Source organism: Curcuma longa, unplaced genomic scaffold, assembly GCF_044706935.1.
Source record: "Curcuma longa cultivar G26 ecotype Majalengka, Jawa Barat unplaced genomic scaffold, ITB_CL_G26_1.1 utg8573_np1212_1322966_RagTag, whole genome shotgun sequence".
Classification (NCBI taxonomy): Eukaryota; Viridiplantae; Streptophyta; class Magnoliopsida; order Zingiberales; family Zingiberaceae; genus Curcuma; species Curcuma longa.
This window is the reverse complement of record NW_027435604.1, coordinates 879,814-903,429: the sequence shown is the minus strand read 5'-3', so window position 1 is coordinate 903,429 and position 23,616 is coordinate 879,814. Positions and strand designations below refer to the sequence as shown.

Sequence of the window (23,616 nt, the reverse complement as noted above, 5' to 3'; positions counted from 1 at the left end):
AAAAGTACAATTTTGATGTTAAATCTCAGTGTATGTTATTGGGATCCCGTCCTTGTACAAGCTTTCATGAGCTCCTGTGATCGAAGAAGCTAAGCCAGATAGTTAATGACTTGTATTATCTGATAATGTTAGATAATGATCCAAAGTATAATAACAGCGAGCACTACTAATTGAGTATAAAATAAATATTATGATAAAAATAATTCTCCCTAATTACATACATTAATACAATATATAAATTTTATTTTTATATAAATGTCGCACTCGCTTAAAGAGGTGGCTGGTAAACTGTCGGGTAAATCGGGAGAAGTGACGAGTTCCAGTTGAGTCACTGGGCCCCGTTGACAGCTGTAATCCTTGATAGAGTGTCGTATTCTTGCCAAAGAAAAATGGATTATTCTTATGTGCACCTGAATGGTTTACCCAGTTCGAGACCCGGACACTCGACACCGTCGCCGATCTTTGTTCGCCCGTTAAAACTAGGATTCGAGAGCTCCTGTTCCTTCCTCGCACTCTCTCCCGATCCCTCGATCCCTTGAACCTTGATCTCCTCCGTCCTCTACCTCCCCACCTTGCGGAGGCGTCCAATGTGGAGGAAGAGGCGGAAGTGTTGGGTGGAGATGGTGGTATGACGAAGGCGAGGCGGATAGGGAATGATCTCTCCGTGGGTTGAAGTGTTTGGGGAGAAGGGGAGGGACATAGAGACCGGAAGATGCCAGCAGAGGAGGCGATGCCTGGGTCGTCGAAGCGGGCACTGAGCTATAGCCCTTCTCGGACGCCTGCCATGACGAGGCTCTACGGGGTGACCTCTCAGAGGTCGCATAGGTCGCATAGGTGCAGGTGCCGGCCAAGAAGCTACCCGAGCCGCTGCGTAGGGCCGTCGCGGATTGTCTCTCGCCCGCCGCGTCCCAGCACGGGAGCTCCTCGGCGCAGACTTCCGAGGCTGCGAGGATCCTCCGGGTCGGTCGCCTTCGTTGGAGATATCTTTGACATTTTAGGGCATAGTTTTTGGTTTTGTTCGAAAATTCATGTTTGGTTTTAATTTTTCCTTTTTTGCATTCATTCTCTCGATTACGATTAGGGCTTGAACTCGTTTCGTTTCGACTTGGCATTTTATCGCTTTTTTTATTCTTCCAACGGCATTAATACTCCGGTCCGTTGAGGGTGATTTGGAATTTTGCTGCCAAAGAAGTGAGGCATTTTGAGTCAAATCTCGCCTTTAGTTGTAGTTTAGTGTACTTGGGCGTTTCTTCCCACAGTGAAATTAGCAAAAAATTTATATCTAGGACAATTATCCTATACAACAATATGTTACTAAATTCCCATTAATATGTGAACTTTCTGAACTGATGAACGCAATTTCTGAAGCATAGTCTGTCTTGTTTATCTTTTCTTAAAATACATTTTGTTGACGTGCAAGCCCAATATCTTATACACTAAACACCATAGTAGAAGTTATACACCAACGGGATATAACTTTTGAATGAATGTGTGATTCAATTGATCAATATCTCACTACTAATTTTATGTATTGTTTCCAACTGTTTAGATACCTGTAATTTTGTTTTGTTTTGTATTGTTTTTGACTTTCAGATTATTGCATGCTGACAGGACTTCATGGCCAACTCATCAACCACTGACATGGCTTATATCATGCTTCTAGAGCATGCACTAGCAGAAAGAGATCGGAGGTAATACTAGTGTATATTCTGATATTAATTTTTTAAAATAATCATAGATCTAGAACTAGTTGTTTTATGTTTAAATTCTACTTGACAAATAGATTTCATTAGTTGGAAAGCTCATTTGGAAAGAAAAAGTGATTGATTTTGCGCAATATTAAAATATGCCAAATCTTACTAGTAGTTGTTTGTCTGATAATAGAAGCATGGTTTTGCACATGTATTCTTTTTTTCTTGATCATTCTCCATGAAATGGTTATGATTTTGGTAATCTAACGTATGCAATAAGAGAATATTACCTCGTGATGCATAGCATAAACATGTATGATGTATAGATACTTAGAATTTATCATCTACTTTAAAGTCTTTTAAGGCCTTGAATTTGTTGAATGTTGACTGATAAATAAGATGCCAAGCCAGGCATGTTTTTACTGGATACTGATTTACTTTGAATTTAGTCTTTTGTTTTTCATATTATAAAATTGATCTGCACTTGAGAGGCATTTTCTACAGAGGTTGCACTTGCAAGACCATTTTATAAACGGTGATTCATTGTGTCATATTAAATTGACACCAAAATAAAGAAAACTTAAATTGCCTAGTATGGTGCATGATAATTATAAACACCAGTACATACTTATTCCTAAACACTGCATGCTTCATTTGTTGAGTTGGATACTTATTTACTTCAAATATAGCCTTTTTTCATACACTTGGGAGGTATTTTACAATTATTTGAGCTATAGAGGTTGCATTAGCAGACCATTTTATAAGCTGTTACTGATTGTATAATATTTAATTGACCCAAATAAAGATAACTTTAATCACCAAGTATAGTGCATCATAATTGAAGGGGAGCCTTGACACAACGGTAAAGTTGTTGCCATGTGACCTTGAGGTCACGAGTTCGAGTTGCGGCAACAGATAAGGCTGGGTACAATAGACCTAATGTGGTCTCACCCTTCTCCGGGACCCCGCATTGGCAAGAGCTTCGTGCACCAGATTGCCCTATGGTGCATCATAATTACAAACACCTGTACATACTTGTTCCTAGATACTGCATTTTTTTGGTTAGTTTTTTTATAGGTTTGCATTTTTGTTATTTTTAACTGTGGACTACTGGAAATTCTCTTTTGCATCTGTTGAGTTTCGTGCACATTTCTAAATATTCTTTGGGAAGCTGAATAAATTGTTTATCACAGTTTCCATCTTGCATGACAATTTTTTCCTTACCAGGATGAGTTTTTTTGTTTTTATTTTGCGAAATTACATCATGGGCCTTCTGTGAATTTGTATGAAGTTAACCTTTGGCCCATAGAGGTATCTTCGACTTTGCATAACATAGGTGCTAACTGTTCTGAATTGTTAAAGTGATAAATAAAACGATGCTAAAGTGCTGTTCCATGTGAGACACAACTCACAACACACTAATTGAAATGGATGATTTCTGTACCATATGGATAGTAACTAGTAACTATTGTTTTTTTTGGGAATTTGACTATTTCCTTCATAAAATAGGATGAAGAGACAATTTTTAGAAAATTAAACTTAAAGTCAATTATAACTGTGAATATCAAAATAAACTATGAACTATTTTATGAATTATGAACTTAGAACATGATTCTGGGGTCACCCATGGTTCCGTACTATAAAAGATTTCGTGTCTCTAATCTAAATATTTGTTGCTGATGTTCAAATTTCAGTGCCTTCATTCAATAAGCTTTTGCAGTTGTTAAACCAGCTTAGGTGGAGACCTTTTAATGAATCAATAACAATCTTGCGAAAGCTACATTTAAAACCACATTGTGGTTCAATTCTCGATTTTAGACTTTAGATTGTTTAGGATGAGTTTCTCCTTTACTCTACATACCGTTTCAATTATTGCCTATCAAATGCTACTTTTATCTTGTAAATGATATGATTCTATACGCGGTGTTGATCTTTCATTGTGAATCTCAATTTGTGAACCATACTTTTAAGTTGACAAGTATCTTATTCTTCCTCTTTTTTGGACCAGTCCAGCAGTACTTCCAAGGTGTGTGGCCTACCTGAAATTTTATCTGCTCAGGTGATTTTTTGTGTGTTGCCATTCTGCTGATTGTCATCATTGTTAATGCTACAGTCGAGGGAATTTTTTTTTAATCTTTTTATGGTGGTTTGTTGTCCTTGCAGATATATACCAAAGCTTTCAATCCTGCGGCAGATTGATCTTTTTTGTGTGAATTCAATTGCGGAATGTGAATCTGTAAATAATCAAACAGAGCCAGAATTGTCCAATGCATTGACACACCATGCTAAAACAGCATCCAAGGTCTCAAATGTTTATGTTCCTTCACTAGCACCTTCCAACTTTGCTTCTTCTTCACTTATTAAGTCCTTGAATTATGTTCGTTCCCTTGTGGCACGACATGTACCAAAATTGTCTTTCCAACCAATTGCACAATCTATGGTTTCAGCTGCGTCGAAACAATCACTTCCCAGTTTGTCATCTTTGTTGAGTAGATCTTTTAATTCTCATTTAAGTCCTGATGTTGTTAGCAGTAAAGATTCCATTGAGATCAAAGAAATTACTGCTTTGCCTCCTGGACTTTCAAATCTTCAAGAAGTTAATGGAGAAGGAAATAAGTATATATTTTCTGATATATTAAAATGGAGATGGCCTGGGGAAAGAGAATACCAAATGCCATATTCAACAAAAGGAAGGTATTCTACCTATATCTTCAGCTGACATTTTCTATACAACATTTCCAACTAAAGAAGTATTCATAATATACATGAATCTAACTAGATGTTCTCTTCAATCCAGCAATGGTTTTGTGATGCCTCAAGACATTCATACACATGGTTTCTTAGAAGTTGGTGCAGCAAGTCTTTTAATTGGAGACATAGAAACCCAAATCAAGGATCATACTTGGAAATATTTCGTCAATCACAACTTTACAGATGTTGACATGTCACGGCCTTCAACAGCTATACTACCTACCAGCTTTGTTTCATCAAATAGCCATTTGAAAGTAATAACAGCCTTCAAACGCATGAAAGCAGGCCCTAATCAAGTTTGGCACGTCTTTTTCAGCTGCTTTTTAAAAAATGTTTTACCCTAATATTTCATCACGTTTCTAGATTTGCATCCTTTGGTTCAGTTTATATTCCTTTTCAACAACTTTATTGCTCTATATATTCAGAGATTTATTGCCATTCTTAGATTTTTTTTTCTTTTGTAATTTTGATGAAGTTTCGTTATTAGTTTGCTTATATTGTATATTCAATTGTTTCTAAATCTGCCTCTTAGAAATTAAGATTGTGTTTCACATAAAAAATATTCCATTTTTTTCCAGGGAAAAGAAAATCCCTTAAAACAAAATACTTGTGTCATAATTTTTAATTTTTTTTCTAAGAAATTGATTCTATCTAACATGTTATTTTCAATATTTTTACAATTTCTATCAAACATGTTATTTTCAATATTTTTCTTCAAAAAAAATTGAGAAAACCATGAACACTACCAAACATGGACAAAATGTTTTTGTTATGCCCTTTTAGATTGCTGTTGATTGTTGTATCTGTTGGTACTGTAAATAACAAATTAGTGCTGAGGCTTAGGAAGAATTTTTCTAAACATTATCATTGATAGCCAGTTCTTTTGGAGATAATCTTTTCACTTATGTCTGGTATATCTAAAAACTGTAGATTTTCAAGATCTGTAGTAGGCTAAATGTTTAGTCATGTTAAAGTTGTGAGCGTGCTTAATTGTTTCCTTTTTCAGGGATAATGTACCCGTGAGCACATTTAATCCAAGAGTTCGGCCACTTTTTCAGTATAAACATTACAGGTTCAATTAAAGCTCTTATCTTCTGCATTGTTTCTTCATTTGTCTGGAGATAATATTAACATGTTATATTTGGGTATGATTTATGTTTTTGCTTCTTCATTTGATTTAGTGTTCTGCTAAAAGAAAAAAGGACAAAATAACAGAACTGAGATTTAATAGCAGGAAACAAAAGAACATGGCATTGGTAGGGTACCAAAATCTAGGAAATTTTTTTTATTGTGATAGGCTGATATGCAAGGATGAGTATGCCTAGACAATATATGATATCAGGGAGGAGGCATCTTGGAAAGTACACCTGTTCCTGATGCCAATCAGAGCCACATCTTTCCTAGCAGATGGATCCTGTGCTGTTGGGGTAATTCGTCTCCCATCTCCTAGCATTGATGGGATACGAAACAAAATTATTGAACAACAAAACATTTTGTTATCAAGCGCCGTCCATAGGCATCCTCAGTATTGCAAGTAACATGTACTTGGTTGTTTTTCTTGTGTTATTAGTCTTTGTTGGGAGTTTATATGAGGAAGACAATGCCTTTAATGGTGTTTAATGCTGCAATGTTTCATGACAATGCCATATAATCTTATATTCATTTAGAGTCTGAACAGGGAATTGTATGCAAAATTACCATTAGTTGTTAATTGCCAGGTTATTCAGTGTCAGTCAGCAAACATGAGGATGAACTTAAGATCCTCGACAAGTTTTTGCATTAGCTATAATTGTCCTGGAAGTAGTGGAGTATGCAATCCAGATTTCAGGTAACGAGGACTGATTAGTTAGATTGCTGATTGATCCTTTTGATTGTGTGGCTAAATTCTACTGATCTGGATAAGCATGGGAATTATGCCACATAATGTCACTGGCCCAAACCTGAAACAAGTATCCTTCCTGATTGATGACACCAAGCTAACCAAACGTTGCGTTTGCTAGAGGGGGGTGAATAGCAACTTTCGATCTTGCCTACAATATGTTAGCGGAAGCACAATACAAGAACAAAAGTAAGATCAAGAATAATGCTAACCCCTTCGATTTACTTGGTATCCACCTCCTCGAGGTGACTAATCCAAGGATCCACACACACCACCAGCACTTTCCACTATGAACTTTCTCCTTCTCAAAGCAACTTTGAAGGTGGAGAAAACCTTTTCACTAGATCTCTTCCTCTTACAAATGTATAGAGAAGATTGGAGGAAGAGTATGAGAGATTTACAGAGCTTACAACAATGAGAAAGTGAACCTTACTTTTCTGTCTCAAATCTGTCTTTTTTATATTTTCTCGACACCAGTCGACTGTCTCATGACCAGTCGACTGGTGGGCTCCAACGGCTACTGTATATTGCATTAATTCTCCAGCTGTCAGCCCCAACGTTCGAATACCAGTCGACTGATGACTCAACCAGTCGACTGATCATCAGTCGACTGATCACTCACCCAGTCGACTGATCAGTCGACTGGTCTCTGCTTTTTCACTCAACTGATCTTTCTGTGTGTTTTGGATCAAGACACCAGTCGACTGATGCCATCACCAGTCGACTGATGAAGCTGAAAATCCACCTTTCAGCTTCCTTCTTCATCCCTTAGCCTTGACTCACGCCTTCAAACATCTTCCACAAGCCTCGTGCCCTCCTTGGATGCTTTCTCCTCATCCTTGCACTTGCTTGAGATGTTTCCCTCAGCTTTGTCATGCTAAGTCTTCCTTTTGCCAAGAGGCCGCACCTCCGGGACTTCACCATTTGCCAAGAGGCCGCGCCTCCGGGACTTCACCATTTGCCAAGAGGCCGCGCCTCCGGGACTTCACCATTTGCCAAGACTTCAAACCTGGACTTTCCTATTTACTCAAATCACACATGTTAGATCACCAACATTGTCTAACTTAAATTCATTTAGCCAAACATTAAAACCAACTGATACTTGGGGCAAGATTGCACCAACAATCTCTCCCTTTTTGATGTTTGACAAAAACTTATTTAAGTTAGGTCTTTAACATGATAAGACATAATTTCAGCATAAAGCATAATCATGAAGCAATATAAGCATGGATAATAGAAGCATAAAACATGAAGATTCTAACTTAAACCAAACTCATTTCTCCCCCTTTTTTGACACACACCAAAAAGGCTACATCTCCATATGGAGGCAGAAATGAACAAGAGCTAGGGTAAATATCCAAGCAAGAACCTCATCCCCTTGAAATAAGTAATAAGAAAGTTGTTCTTTGAGAGGCACACTCCCCCTAAAACCCTACTCCCCCTAAAGTCATTTCACCAACAATTTAAAGCCCTACTCCCCCTAGACCATTGCACCAACAATGTCTTTGGAAAGTCTCAAAAATACATGCTTGATCAATCCCATTGACCATTATAATTGAAAAATATCATCCAAGGCATTTCCATGGAGTAGTAAGTCATAGGATACCTAAATGACCAAGATACGATCGAAACCACAGAGTTTCAGCCTTATCAGACTCACCAGTCGACTGATTCAGAATCAGTCGACTGTCCCGTGTAGAAAAATCTCACAGAAAGATTGGTCGAGTGAGAAACGAGTGAGAGTCGACTGGTACCAGTCGACTGGTACCTGTATCAGTCGACTGGTACCTGTATCAGTCGACTGGTCCCATGTATCAGCTCAATTCAACATTCTGAGATGAACTTCAGAAATGCCCTATTAATTCCATAAAATTCAAAAAATGATGAAATTTTACAAGCAAGTTTGTTTCAACATTCTCTATCAAGGAAAAATAAAATTTTATGAAAAATCAAAGTATTTCATAAGTTTGACCAAAACTCAAAAGTTTGGCACAAACTTGCACTTATGTATCAACCTCAAGCCATGTTTTGAAACCTTTGATGTTGCAAGTGTATATCACTGTGAGTACAACATGGAAATGTTTTCAAAACATTTAAAATGTCCAACTATGATCAATGGGCAAGATGTCCATGAATTAAACATTTGCTTTCCCCATAGTTGGTCTATGATAGATATATTGATACTCTTCATACCTCATCAAGATGTCATAAGCATAAGTAAGATATGAGTATCGTCCTAGCATCTCACATAATATTCAAATTAAGAAATACACAAGCAAGCCTTCCTAGGGTCTTGTGAGATGTACATAAGTAACTTCTAGCTATGGGATCATGCAAGACTAATGTCATAATTCTACAAAGCACATACCAAGTTCTCTCTACGTCACTATCTACTTTTACATTTGTTCCTATAAGAGAAGAAGCTACCTTAGCATTTTCCAAACCAAATTTCTTGATAATTTCTTTAGCATATTTGGTTTGGTAAACATGAGTTCCTTCTTCTCTCTTACCTATACAACATGAAACACATCACTCTTTGGTACCCAAAAGCTTGATTCACTAACATTTTGTAAGTATTTCTTAGGGACCCATGCTTGCTTTACCTTTCCCTTAATGACTTGTTTGCTAGGTGACCCTTGTCTTCCTACTAGAGAGATGTAGGCAACCTCTTTAGGTTTGTATCCTATTCCTGCCTTGTTGTAAACCGCTCTTTGACTATTTAGGATCATATCAAGGTTTTTAGATCCATTTGAAAATTTTTCTAAGCATTTCCTTAAATCAATCACTTCATCCTTCAACTTTAGCATTTTCCTCATTAATTTCACTAGAGTCACTAGATTCACATGCATTGTTCCTAATGGTCCTAAGTTCCTCTTTTAATGCCTTAACCTTAGACTTTGACTTAATCAAAGCATTTTTAAGATAAGCAATAGTTTTGTAAAGAAATTTTTCTTTAGCAGAATCCATTACCTCATCTTCACTTGATGAAGATTCGTCGCTACTTGATGTCTTCCTCCTCACTTGTAGTCTCTTGGTCACTCTCACGTGCCATTAGTGCCATGTGTCTAGTGATGTGGCACAACTCTTCTTCATCATCCGATGAGTCGCTACTTGATGTATCCCATGTGGCTTGGGCCACCATCACTTCCTTCTTCTTTTTCTCCTTCTTTTTCCTTTCCTTCTCCTCTTTCTTCTTCATCTCCGGACAATTTGTCTTGATGTGTCCCTTCTTGTTGCACTCATAACACGTAACGTTAGGATTAAAACTTGAACTTTGATTATTTTTACCTCTTGATGATGTAAACATCTTCTTTACATCCCTCCTTGTGAATCTTCTTGATTTTCCCATCATCTTCTTGACATAATGAGCAACCTCCTTTGCCGACATTTCCTCATCGCTATCCGAGGATTCTTGATCGGACTCAGATGAAGACTCCTTTTTTCTTCTTCTTCTTCTTCTCCTTCTTTTCTACAATCAAAGCAATACCTTTCTCTTTGGAAGAAACATTAGCTTGTTCATGTAACTCAAATTCACAAAATAACTCATCTAGTTTAACAATTGAAAGATCCCTAGATACTTTATACGCATCAACCATTGATGCCCATAAAGTGGTTCTAGGAAAAGGCTTGAAGTACATACCTTACTAAGTCTCGGTTGTCTATCTTCTCACCTATCACATGTAGTCCATTCACTATTTCTTTGAACCTTCCATGCATTTGACTTACGGTCTCATTTGGCTTCATGTTGAAGGTTTGAAGTTGTCCAACCAAGAGATCCCTCTTGGCTCTTCTAGATTCACTTGACCCTTCATTCAATTCAATGAGCTTCTCCCAAAGCTCTTTGGCCGAATTGAAAGGTCCAACCTTGCTCAATTGCTCTTTGGAGAGTCCACATTGCAAGGTGGTTGTGGCTTTGGCATTTGCTTGAGCCTTCTTGCATATTTCCTTTGACCAATCCTTGGTAGGAAGAGGTGCTCCAAATGCATCCTTTGATTTTTTGAATCCATCTACAACACTAAATCAATTTTCAATATCATTCATTAAATAATATTCCATCCTACCTTTCCAATAGGCAAAATCATTGCCATCGAAGTATGGAGGTCGTGCAGTGTTATATCCCTCTTGAAACGCCATCTAAATGCTCCGGTTGAGGGTGAGTTCTTTCGAAGTTAACCTGCTCTGATACCACTTGTTGGGACCGTTGCGTTTGCTAGAGGGGGGGGGAATAGCAACTTTTGCTCTTGCCTACAATATTGTTAGCGGAAGCACAAGACAAAAACAAAATAAAGATCAAGCAATGCTAACCCCTTCGATTTACTTGGTATCCACCTCCTCGAGGTGACTAATCCAAGGATCCACACACACCACCAGAACTTTCCACTATGAACTTTCTCCTTCTCAAAGCAACTTTGAAGGTGGAGAAAACCTTTTCACTAGATCTCTTCCTCTTACAGATGTATAGAGAAGATTGGAGGAAGAGTATGAGAGATTTACAGAGCTTACAATCAATGATGAAAAAGTGAACCCTTGCTTTTCTGTCTTGAATCTGTCTTTTTATATTTTCTCGATGCCAGCCGACTGTCTCATGGACCAGTCGACTGGTGGGCTTCAACGGCTACTGTAGATTGCATTAATTTCTCCAGCTGTCAACCCCAACGTTCGAATACCAGTCGACTGATCACTCACCCAGTCGACTGAGCAGTCGATTGGTCTCTGTTTTTTCACTCAACCAAAGTTTCTGTGTGTTTTGGATCAAGACACCAGTCGACTGATACCATCACCAGTCGACTGATGAAGCTGAAACTTCACCTTTCAGCTTCCTTCTTCATCCCTTAGCCTTGACTCACGCCTTCAAACATCTTCCACAAGCTTCGTGCCTTCCTTAGATGCTTTCGAGCCCACGGCTCCTCATCCTTGCACTTGCTTGAGATGTTTCCCTCAGCTTCGTCATGCTAAGTCTTCTTTTTGCCAAGAGGCCGCACCTCCGGGACTTCACCATTTGCCAAGAGGCCGCCGCCTCCTCCGGGACTTCACCATTTGCCAAGACTTCAAACCTTGACTTTCCTGTTTACTCAAATCACACATGTTAGATCACCAACATTGCCTAACTTAAACTCATTTAGCCAAACATTAAAATCAATTGATACTTGGGGCAAGATTGCACCAACAAACTCAACTCCTGGATCAGACTTGTACTGGGCTATGTTGGAGATGGTTTACAATGAAAATGTCAAATTATTGGTAGTGGAAACTCCTTTGACATTTTAGTCTGTTAAATCTTAAGATTTCCACTTGACGCATTTGCAAGTGTAAATGCTAATTTTCACTTGCATGAGTTTTATTTTGGGCAATGATGAAATGTTCTTGAATAGCAAGATTTTTCTGTTTCATTGTTTGGCTGGTTTGTTAAAAGGAATTTCCAACCTATCTTTGGCATTTAATTGATCTGAGAACAAAGACAATTTCTAAGTCGATAGAAAACAAGATGTCGAGACAATTCCTCTTTCATGTAATCTAATTTGGGTTGGATGCAGTATGGCTTTGTCAAATGTTTATTACATGTAATGTGTGTCTCTTAAGGTCAAACCAATATTGATAGCTTTGTTTGGGAATGATGGTTGTGAATCTACTAAAATTTACTGTACATTAGCAACAATATTAAGATTGTTATAGGTAACAGATATTTGCTAATAATAAATCTGAATGAAAGTGCTTTTTGGGAAATGTTGAACAATCCTTCTTGGTCCTTTTTTAATGCTTTTGTTCATTATGATGTGAATCTAGCATCCATTATCTGTCTGACTATCATCTTAACATGTGCTAGTGAACAGCAACCTTTAAGGCTAAGTTTTGCTGAGATTCATGAAGTCATAGCTGAAGTTTGCAGAGAGTCCAGTGCCCCAAACCCAAATACAAATAATGCAACATCACGATCTAACCATGCTGGACAACCTGCCACTGATGTTGCAATCAGTGTTCTCATCAAGCTTGTTATTGACATGTATGTTTTAATTTCTCCTATTGCTTTGTATTTGATATGAAAGCCATCATGACTTGTTTATATGTACGGCTCATGACCAGCGGCATAGCAGGCTGGTGTTAGTATGAATGTCTAATGCATTTATTTAGTGTAGATTCCACTATCATACACTAGTTTACTTTTGTGTTGTATTTATACTTTTTTAAGTGAAGGATATGGTTTATCTGAACATATGGTTATACTGAGAAGTATATGAGCTGTATTATCCAGTGTTGTTATATATATTGATAAATTCTGGCTGCATGGTTTGATAGCAGCCCCCTGTCTCACAAAATGGTGCATACATGTCTGACCAGTACCATTATCCTTGCTTGATCGTACTTCATATGAGTCCATAAGAGATTATTTACATTTTTTTGGTGCTACATTCTTTTTGCTCTGAAATATTAGTGACCCGAGATATTCCTAATTCTCAACATCAATGTTGAAAGTTATTCTTACTTTAATTAAGCTGTAAATTGGTGTTTCAAACAAGACGTTTGGTGTCAAATGTCCTTCTGTTTTCCTCTTCACCTTCTGCTGTGATTTTATACCCTCCTTTTAAGTGAAATTGCATTTTACCTGAATGCATATGCATGAAATGTTGACCCGATAACTGGAGATAGGATTTAATTTGTGACAACAGGCAGTTAAAATACTTGTCTAGGTTGTGATTGTGGCCTAATTTCTTTCTTCAATGAGGCTTGTGTGTTATTTATAAATAGACACCTCATATGCCACTAATGTAGCATAGGCTTATGAAGAGATAGCATTGCATCTAAATATGGTAACTTAAGGATCATGCAGGCTAAAGCAATCCCTAGTTTGTTAAAGTCATGTCCAAGATAATATTGATATGATTTAAACAAAACAAGTAGCATGCTCTTTGTATAATATAGGTCAGCTTGTAGATTTTTCTAACGATTGTTGTTGGTTGGTTAACATGCTTTCTTATATGTAATGTGGTTTTTTATTAGTATTGCTTAGATTCATAAGTAAAATTTATATGTAGTTATGAATGCTTGGGATGATTAATTTAATCACTTGGTGATAGGTGGAAAATTATGTCGATATCACTTTCATAGGTTGATCCAATTTGATATATTAAATGGATGGTAAATCAAGTTTTTGACACACAATACTATACATTATTTAGTATAAATATTGCTCTTTTTTGTTTGGAAAATATGGGGTGCCTATGCACCCTTATATGGATCTATGTACGACATGGCTCGGTTGCATGTTGTCCGCATACACCTTTTAAATTTTGATTGATCTAATATTGTGGCTTGACCAAGGATTGAAATCTTAAGCCGTATCGTCCGATATTGGCGAAAAATTTCGTTCCATCAGCGGATCGATATCGGCATCGGCGTTTCAGTGTGGGCTCGGCGACGCCACCGGAGGCGTCGCACAGGCCCGGCGATGCCACCGGAGGCATCACCCTGTCGCGATGTTTTTTTTTAAACTTAGGTTTTAATAATCAACTCCTAGCTATAGTTAGAGATAATTTAAATAGGCTTAATTAAAGCCTCGTAAAATTATCCTATTATTTTTTAAAAACTATTTTATTTTTTATTTTTAAATATTTAGATTAAATTTTTTATTTTAATTAATATATTTTATATTTTAAAAATATCAAAACTATACCGGCACAGTACGATATGGTATTGAAATTGTATCGTTTTGGTCCGGGACCTAAATCTCGGCACGACTTGATATTTTAAACTTTGGGCTTGACTACCCTCAGTATGAACTGCTCAATTCTGGAGTGATGTTTATGAGTGCTTTCTTGTTTTAGAATTTTTAGACATAAGTTTCCTACATCTTTTTCACATGGAATGATAGTTGAGTTTGTTGCTGGTTTGATGTTTGAACCAAATGCTGGTTTTATATGACTGGAAGCCAATCATATTCATGGAAGAGTCTGGATGATAAGAACCAAATCTATATATCTTGACCTCCTGGACCCAAACAGATATTCTCGATATCCACTCTGTCAATAGAAGTTTGTCGATATGCTTTTTTGCTTTAGAAGAAATGTTAACATAGTACAAATAATTATCAGTTAAACTATATATCCCAGAAGACTATGGAAGGGAAACCTGTTCTTTTATTTGTCACTTCTGTCAATGTCATTCTCTTTTTATTGAGCTATTTGAATATTATATTCTTTTAACATTTTTAAGTCAAATGCACCAGAATAGGATCCTCAGTGTCCTCATCTCTGAATCATTTTTTGTTTTTGGTATTTGTTTATTATATTTCGACTTATTGCTTTAATTCATTAAACTAATTCAATAATTGGAATTTTGAGCCAAAGTTGATTCGATGTTTAACAAAAAATTCATTTTCCATTCTTCTGATTTCCTGTATGATCAAATTTGGTAGGTTCATGATGGATGCTGGAACTGCTACTCCTCTCACTCGTTATATGCTGGAGGTGCTGCGATTGCTCAGCAATCTAATAGACTAAGAAGTCAGCATTTCTCATTTTTAATTTTTTTTTTTAATTTTGTTGACTTTAGGGTATGCTTAGCTCTCCAAAAGTGGGATCCAGGGCTCGTGCATTTGATTTCATTTTAAACCTTGGTGTTCATGCACAATTGCTGGAGCCTATGCTTCTTGAAGATCCTACGTCACCCGAGGCAGTTAAGCCTTTGCAAGAACCTTGTTCAAATGACGAAGAACAACCTAGAGCTCCAGGAAAGATGAATAATGAGTCTGACATGCAGCTGAGAATTTTTACAGCTATTGGTAACTTTGAGTCCTGGCTTTTGGTCATACTATTTGAAGTTCTTCGTCTTCTTGTACAGGTAATTTTGTATAGTAGTTACAATTGCCAGGTTGCATCATTTTAAATTTCATGGATTATACCCCCTTTGCCTGCATCTTTGTTATTGAGATAAAGAGTGCAACCTTTGTCCTGTTTTATTGGAGGAGAGATACAAGCATCATATACATCAATGAATTCTGAAGATGACATTTTGGGTATTGCTGGATAATAAATTCACCCCCTTTTATGTATGGTTGTCAGTAACCAAGTCTTTCTTGTTTTTCCTACTTGCTTGTGGAGGCTGTTATAATTATATGGTCTTATAGGTTTTATCTTCAATAGTATTATGTCATAGTTTTAATTCTCTTGCTGTCTAGTCCAATATGGGTGAAGTATCTCGTTTCAGTTCCATAATGAGGCAAACCTTGACACCAAGTTGAACACACCATTCCACACATCAAACATGTTATCTCAACAGGCAAGAATGAAGGACCGACATTCTGGTGAGATATTTATGACATTTGAGAAGTACAACGAACAACTTCTTTGACAAAACATGGTTGAGGCAGAGGCAATAATTAGTATGCTTCTTCTTCCTCCTCTAACCTCCACTGACCTGCATCACATGTTGGATTATATTGCCACCCATAAAAATCCTTCAGATAAATGTCAAAACTAGCAGTTTCAACCTACATGATGTATTATCTTAATTATTATATACATGAGCATAGGTGCTCTTGTTTATAAAAATAATATTGTTATGTTCCACTCAACTTGGAATTAGAGTTGTAAATCTAGGCTTAGTTTTTTTTTTCTTCTCATTTTTGAATCTTTTTATTCAGAGGCTGCAGGTTTAAATGTGGTGGTGCAGCATACCCACACTCCACACTCCTCTTCCTTCCCTCATTCTCCCTATGTTCCTTTGCACCCATCTCTTACCTCCCAGAAACTTTTTAAGTTCTCATTTTTGCATCTCTAGTGGCTGTTGCTTTATTTTGCAGAATCTTTTTTCTGTTGCTGTTTTCCTGTGTATGATAAGACTTCTCTTGTTGCAGATGGAAGAAAGAGAAGAAATTGTATGGGCATCTGCACTTAGTTGTTTATTATATTTTGTTTGTGATAATGGAAAAATATTAAGGAGCAGACTTGCTGGTCTTGACATAAGGGTGAGAACACTTGATCATGAGGTTTTCTTGATTATGGATATCTCATTGAAGTTAAATCATTCTCATCTTTGGTTTTTTGCTGTAGGTTATTAAGACCCTTCTGGAGATCAGTAATAAATATTCATGGGCAGAAGTAGTTCATTGCAAACTTATCTGCATGTTGAGTAACATGTTCTATCAAACTTCAAATGATCCTCCAAAGGATGCTCCACACATTCCCTTATTTTTTGTTGAACAAGAGGATCTTCTTGGAGGGATTGACTTTATTTGTTTGGAGGTGTGCTTTTAATCCATCATTATCAAGTTAAATATTGTTTCTACTACATTATTAATTAAGAATTTCCTTTGAGTTCAATTTGAAAGTGTGTTGGGGTTTTTTTTTCCCCACAAATGATCCCTTCCAAGATAGGATATAGCAGTTATACTTTACTATATAACCCTCTTAATATATCTCTTATCTGAAAATTTGAAGTGGAATATTGGAGTGTTCATAAAATATATTTTTGTATTGGGTACATGTCTGATCACCTCTAAGAGTTTTAGTATTTATTTTCTTTTTGATTATAACTTCTCTAATTGTTTTGTGATGACAAGTGTTTTTTATTGAATCCATTATATCAACTTCATACATACTTTAAACAATGATTATCTTATTGATGTCAAACTAACTACCAATCAAGAAGTGGTCTACCTCGCCTACTAATGATAATATTCCTAAAGGTATATCTTGTCATGCCAACTTTCACAAAGTTGCCAACATATGGGTGCTCTATATTTTGATGTGTTCCCATTCACACTACGCTGTGCCAACTTGCATTTCATCAAACCATGTGATGCTAAGAATTTCTCAATGCCCTGCCACAAAATGCCAATTTTGTCTTTTGATTGTTTTACCTTCTGTTGGAAGGCATAAGATTGTCACGTTACTCATTGAATCCCTCTTTTCACTGTAGTATCTTGTTGAACTCTATGATATATCTTCTATTGCATCTATTTGTTTAGCAGTACATCCAAGATTTCTTATAAATAGAGCTTCATGTTTTCTTTGATTTGCCTAAGGTTACCCTGTTACACGAGTTAGTCTTTGTCAAAATTTTTTGGCTAAGATGCCTAGTTCATTAATGTAAATCAATGTTACAACTTGTTTTAACCTTGCCTTATCGCTATACTTGAATGAGTTGGAGTAGATTAGACTAATCAATCTTCTCTATGCAGTATTCAAAGGCAAGCTCAAAGGAAGAAAAGGATGATCTATTTCTTGTTCTATTTGATTATGTTGTACATCAGATAAATGAAGTTTGCTTGGCTAATGGAGCATCAGTATATGCGTATGATGACATTCAACCTCTTGTGTCCATGCTTATGCTCGCTAATGCTCCTGAAGCTTTTCATATCGCAGTTAAGCATGGTGTAGATGGTATCGGGGAGATCTTGAAAAGATCCATCTCTGCAGCTTTGTTAAGATCATCAAACTATGAGCGACAGAATATGGTATGTTCTTATTGAAATCTTTTTTTTTTTGTGCAGAAAACTAGATATATTACTAACCAATATCTTATGATAAATAGTCACTCATTCAGCAAATTTATCTGAAATTGGCTAGTTTGCTGATTTGATTAATGATCTTGAAAAGACCCATCTCTGCAGTCTTGTTGAGATGGTCAAACTATGAGAGAAGGGGTTAGTTGTGTGTCTATTACAATTATGGTTGTATTTGCAGAAGATTAGATAGATAACTACTAACTACTTTTTGACAAATCATTGCACATTCTGGTCAAAATGTTGAAGTGGATGTCATGCTGAGTTGCTAAATTCTGCCCCAACATGCTGCCTTTGGTCATCTTTCACACTACTGATTTTCCCTGTAGAGAATGTTCCGTGAGCTTGCACTGAATGATAAATAAAATCACTTTCTGACTTTACTTTAATCACTTATTGAATGCTTCTTGTTATTCCTATTTTATTTTAAACATGGTCTAGTTTTACCTATGGTTCATATTACATTTTTGTATATGAACACTATGGTTTACCATTGTTACTCTAGTTGACATTGGATTTGCTTAAATTGTACCTTTTCTTCAAAAATCATCAGTAAGCTATTATATCTTAACTGGATATGTTATTTTCATAGATATTGTATATAAAAATGCGTAACCAAAATAACGTGGTACTAGTTAACAAAATAAATAATACCTTTATCAAATGATAACACTTTTTAAGTCAATGTAGCTAATTTATTGAAACTAGGCATAGTTAGGTATTTAAAAGGGATTTGAGTGGGAACATGACAAGTATGACCAAACATATATAGCAACTATCACTGAAAGAGCAATACCATTATAGCACAATCACTATAGCATCTTACTCAACAACACTGCCAGCAATGTTTTGTTTGACCACATATATGTAATGAATGCAAGAATAGCTCTGCTGACCAATACAACCACATGCACACAACTGCACCCACAACAGCAGTTAAATACATACCAATTTGTAGATGAGAATGTTGTGACATTGGTTTTACTTCCCTGCACAGCCACTGGCGAAGTGGAACTGTAGCATGAGTAAAATGGTTATGCTGATAGTTTGAAATAGCCACTGGCGAAGTGGCACTGTAGCATGAGTAAAATGGTTATGCTGATAGTTTGAAATAGTTCTGCCCAATGTTTCACACACAATTGTCACTGATTGAATTTATGATCAAATCAAGAATTTACAAACACATTTTATGAATCAAATCACTTTTTGAACCATATAAAAATGGAACATGATTCAAAATGAGAAATGGATTGACATCCTGAAATGAGATTGATTTTATTGACAATCTACAGTATTTCAAATCTTGTAATTAATAAAAATTGCGATTAATTTTTGCTAAAATGTTAGAAACTTGAGTTAGAACAAGTAAAAAACATTATTAATTAAATCTCAACAATGAAGGTCCCTGGGCCTTCAGATATGGAATTGCTTTAGTGTTGTAGAATCTAAAGGCAAAGCATGCCCCACTTTATAGGGGATTAGGGCAGCTCTCTTTTTCTCATTGCTTATTCCAGCATTCTACCTGCAAAATTGAGCAAATTATAAGTGCAAATCACTATCAAGTGAAAGAAGTATACAACTTATAAGTGACTAAAAGTCTAAAACTAAAATTCAAAACTTAGTTGGGCTCTACCTTTTTAACTGAGGTCTAAGGTGATCAAATTAATTGACAACTATAAACAAAAGAATAAAAATGTATTAGCAATATAATTAATAATTAATTGTATAATTAATTACAATAAAATAAATAATTAAAAGTTATAACTTATACTAAGTAAAATTAATTGTGTTATCATTAATAATTCAATTAAATAAGTGTTGAAACCATGCCAACATAACATGATACAGTATTGAAACCATATCATTTTGATCAAAGACCAAAACTCCGATACAACTTGAGATTTGAAATCTTGATTCAAATACTAATGAAAAAAACATACTCAAATGCTAACTCATCCAACTGCACTGTGACTAAATCAAATAAGCCATCAGCAACTGATCATCAATTTACATCCTGAGTCGACCCAAAAATCTGGTTCGATAGCATAAAAACCCAAGGATTTATTCATCATCGCCAGGAATGTAATACATACAAATTGTGCAAAGTAGCCAACTATAAAAACTCAACAGTGATCAGAGCCATTGTAGAAATCAGCTCCATCATAAGAGAGATGAGAATCCTGCAACACAACGATCTAAATGGAATAGTCGCTTGCCTATTAACATTAGGTTTCACACAATATTTGGATCTTGGAGCCCTTTGATAATTGTTTGAAATCACTGATCTGAAGTTTCTATGACAAAGAGGCCATCTGGTCCAAATTGACAATACAACCATGGAATCCAGAGCGCTCGTAGATCCTATGTTGAATAACAATTCTCCCATTGTGGAGTTGTACTAGTCAAAAGTCGATGCAAGTTGTTGGCCCATCCCACCACCACCCATTAGCCCTTAGTTCAACACTTCAACTCAATTGGATTCCACAACATGTTAATCTACAACACAATTGAATCCACAACATGTTAATCTACAACACAATTGAATCATCGTTCAATTGTATGGACTAGGAAAATTTTGTTTACTCAACTATCATATTGCTGATCATGATAGTTGGAAGAACAAAGCTCAATTCCGTAGTTCATCGCTGCTGTTTGGTCACTGAAAATGTCCTTAATCTTTGGATCTGCTCATCCATATATTGCATAGAGGAAGAAGGCAAAGGAGCGGTGTAATCACAATCGTGGAACCCCCGTCTCTCTCGATATAGTCGTCATACCTGGACAGAGGAATCGATTAAATCCAATTTAGGTAAAAATTAAATTTCAGATAAGTCCATGATTATTTTACAATCAATTATCAAGTGGAATTTTATTCTTGTTCGAAAATTTCAGTTTGTTCTAAAACTGTTTAGTATCTCTATGTTGGCTGCTTTTTGCTTCTTAATTGTTCATTTGGCTTCTGGTTGTGCCTTGATTATTCTAAACAGTTTTTGAACAAACTGGTTGCATTGTTTATTCAATCTGATCAGGCTGTTTTTATTTTGTAGCTTTTGGACAAGATAATAAGAAAACTTGATACAACCTTGAGTACGTTCACGAGGTTGGATAGTGAGTTTTCATACATGATCCGTCTTACAAAGACATGCAAGTCTTTTATGAGCATAAAAGATGTCCTTTCCAAAACTGATATTGGTGAGAAAGCTAAAGTTTCATGGGCTACGCTGCATTCTCTTCTTCACTCAGACAGGTCTGTTTACCGACATCATGGGTACATCTGGCTTGTTGAATTGCTGCTTATGGAAATCAGTGAGAGTAGAAACGGAAATATCTTTTCTAATGTTAAAAACCTTCAGCAGCTAATTGCTGTTGCTTTTAGTCAAGATTCAGTTTATTCAGAAGTTCCGTTAGCAATTAGTATCTTCTGTGGGCTTTTGAAGTCAAAGCACAATTTTGTCAGATGGGGCTTTCTTTTTGTTCTGGAAAAACTTCTCACACGTTGCAAATTATTACTTGATGAAACTGAGCTGCAAGATACTAGTGCTGAAAGTAGTGCATCTGATCATACTGAAACTCGTCTAAACAAAGCAAATGCAGTTATAGACATGATGAATAGTGCCTTATCGCTGGTGGTTCAGATAAACGAAACTGATCACATCAGCATTTTGAAGGTGGTCTTAAATGTTTGCTAATTTCTTTAATCGTTCTTTCAATGAGACTGATTTGGTACCTGTGCCTACCCAGAATTTTTTTAATAGTAATTGTTCATTTTCGCTCTATTGTATCTCATAGAGACTTGTAAGTATAGACATCTACAATCATGCAATCTGACCTTTTGCTGGAAGAGGTTTGTTCTTAAAATTATTTATTATAAAATGTCAGCCAGGTCATCAAGCAAGAATGCTTTAAGCACCACACATGGTCTTTGTGTCCAAATTGTTTCCTTTTTCTAAAGCCTTTTCAAGTTCTATCTCTATTTGACCATGCATGTCTTGACTTAAAACTTATTCTGACTTAATTGTGGTATCTGCAGATGTGTGATATATTATTTGCTCAATTATGCCTGAGGCTTCACTCTGCCACACGTGTTCCTCTTGTTGATTTCAATGGTCTGAATCATCTGTTTGGTTGCACAACTCATAGTCGTGAAAGTGGTTCAGAAATTCATGTTTCTTTGGAAGGACCAAGGTCTAAGCAATCACAAGATAAGCTTCCACAGACAGATGACTCTCTTAATGATCTTGATCGAGATAGTTTAATCTGTGAGACAACTTCTATGGCAGCATTGCTTCTTCGAGGGCATGCAATTGCTCCTATGCAGCTAGTAGCCCGTGTTCCTTCTTCCTTGTTCTACTGGCCGCTGATACAGCTTGCTGGGGCAGCAACTGATGATGTTGCATTAGGTGTCGCCGTTGGCAGTAATGGAGGAGGGAATATACCAGGTGCTACATCAGACATAAGAGCTGCCCTCCTCTTACTTTTAATTGGTAAATGTACTGCTGATCAGGGAGCACTTTCGGAGATTGAAGGAAAAGAATTCTTCAGGTATGCCATCATCTCAAATTCATCATGGATGTTACATAGTTATGTTGTTTTTTGTTTGATGATACAAGTTCAAACTTTTACAGAGGCCTCTTAGATGACATGGATTCACGAGTAGCATATTATTCTGCTGCTTTTCTCTTGAAGGTATAACATAAATTTGTCATTTACGACTCACCACTGATCCTATTTCATGCTAATAACAAACTCACAATTCAATCAGAGAATGATGACAGAAGAACCAGAAACCTATCAGCGCATGCTTAAGAGTCTTATTTTCAAAGCACAACAGGTACACCTTTTGACTTACAGGTTGCAGCCTTGACATGAATCGTTACTGTATAGTTCGAGTAATATCAGCATGTCGATTAATCAGTTTCTGCTTTTGTACTTGATAGAGCAACAATGAAAAACTTCTAGAGAACCCTTACCTGCAAATGCGTGGTATCCTGCAGCTGTCAAATGACCTTGGCACCATCTTGTAACGTCTAACGGTATGTTCCACAGCCTTTAAAATGAATGGCCAAGTGGAATCCATGCCCAGTACATTTTTCATGTTGCTAGAAGATGCAACTGGCAGACATTCTGGACCAAAGTTTCTTCTGCTGAGTAAAGGTGATTGCGTTTCTTATGTCAGGCAGGGAATTTCTTGGCTGCATACTTAGTTTTCTCAATGCATGATGTTATTCTTCCTCTTCGCCTTATTATTAATGATTTGGTTACCTCACAGGTCTTTCGTCACAATGTATAATCGCACTTCAAGATAAATGATGTGTACAGAAATTTAGCTCATCCCCCAACTGATCTTCGATTATTTATGCCATCAAGCAAGATAAGAAAAGACAACCTTTTCAAAATTCAGGTGTTCAACTCAGTGTGAATCACCCCCGAAGCACATTCTATGCAGATTCTCGCAGGAGCATTGCTGTTGATATACTTTAGAAGCGCATCTCATAATTGTTTCGATTGCAGATAATCTCATCTTTTCTTGGAGATGGTTATTCGCGACGTGAATTTGTTTCTCTTACGCATCCGATTTTGAAATTTCGAAGTACCGAGGTTTATGCAGTTTTTTAGAGGCATTCTCGGTTAGTAATTATTGCTCTTTTAGTGGCTTTAAGGTCATCAGTATCCAAACTCCATCAGTTAACTTCCTCATTCTTGAGCCCAATTTGTATATCTCATCCATGTAATGCAATTTTGTTTATAGTCTTGTTATCATCAGATGATTTTTGTCGTAAAATATAATTATTTTC

At 36.5% G+C, this 23,616-nt stretch overlaps 1 protein-coding gene across 1 annotated transcript; it reads left to right on the top strand.

The window, feature by feature from the left end:
* Positions 1-540: 540 nt before the first annotated feature.
* LOC141820987 (uncharacterized) lies at positions 541-23,589 on the top strand. The gene is given in 19 exon segments (XM_074708360.1): positions 541-835; positions 838-960; positions 1,612-1,691; positions 3,700-3,750; positions 3,855-4,385; positions 4,489-4,743; positions 5,449-5,514; positions 12,146-12,322; positions 14,732-14,783; positions 14,869-15,156; positions 16,172-16,282; positions 16,368-16,559; positions 17,498-17,773; positions 20,869-21,489; positions 21,852-22,363; positions 22,447-22,507; positions 22,584-22,652; positions 22,759-22,975; positions 23,091-23,589. Coding segments are annotated over 18 exon segments (3,675 nt in total). The 5' UTR covers positions 541-712; the 3' UTR covers positions 22,846-22,975; positions 23,091-23,589.
* The last annotated feature ends 27 nt before the right edge of the window (positions 23,590-23,616 follow it).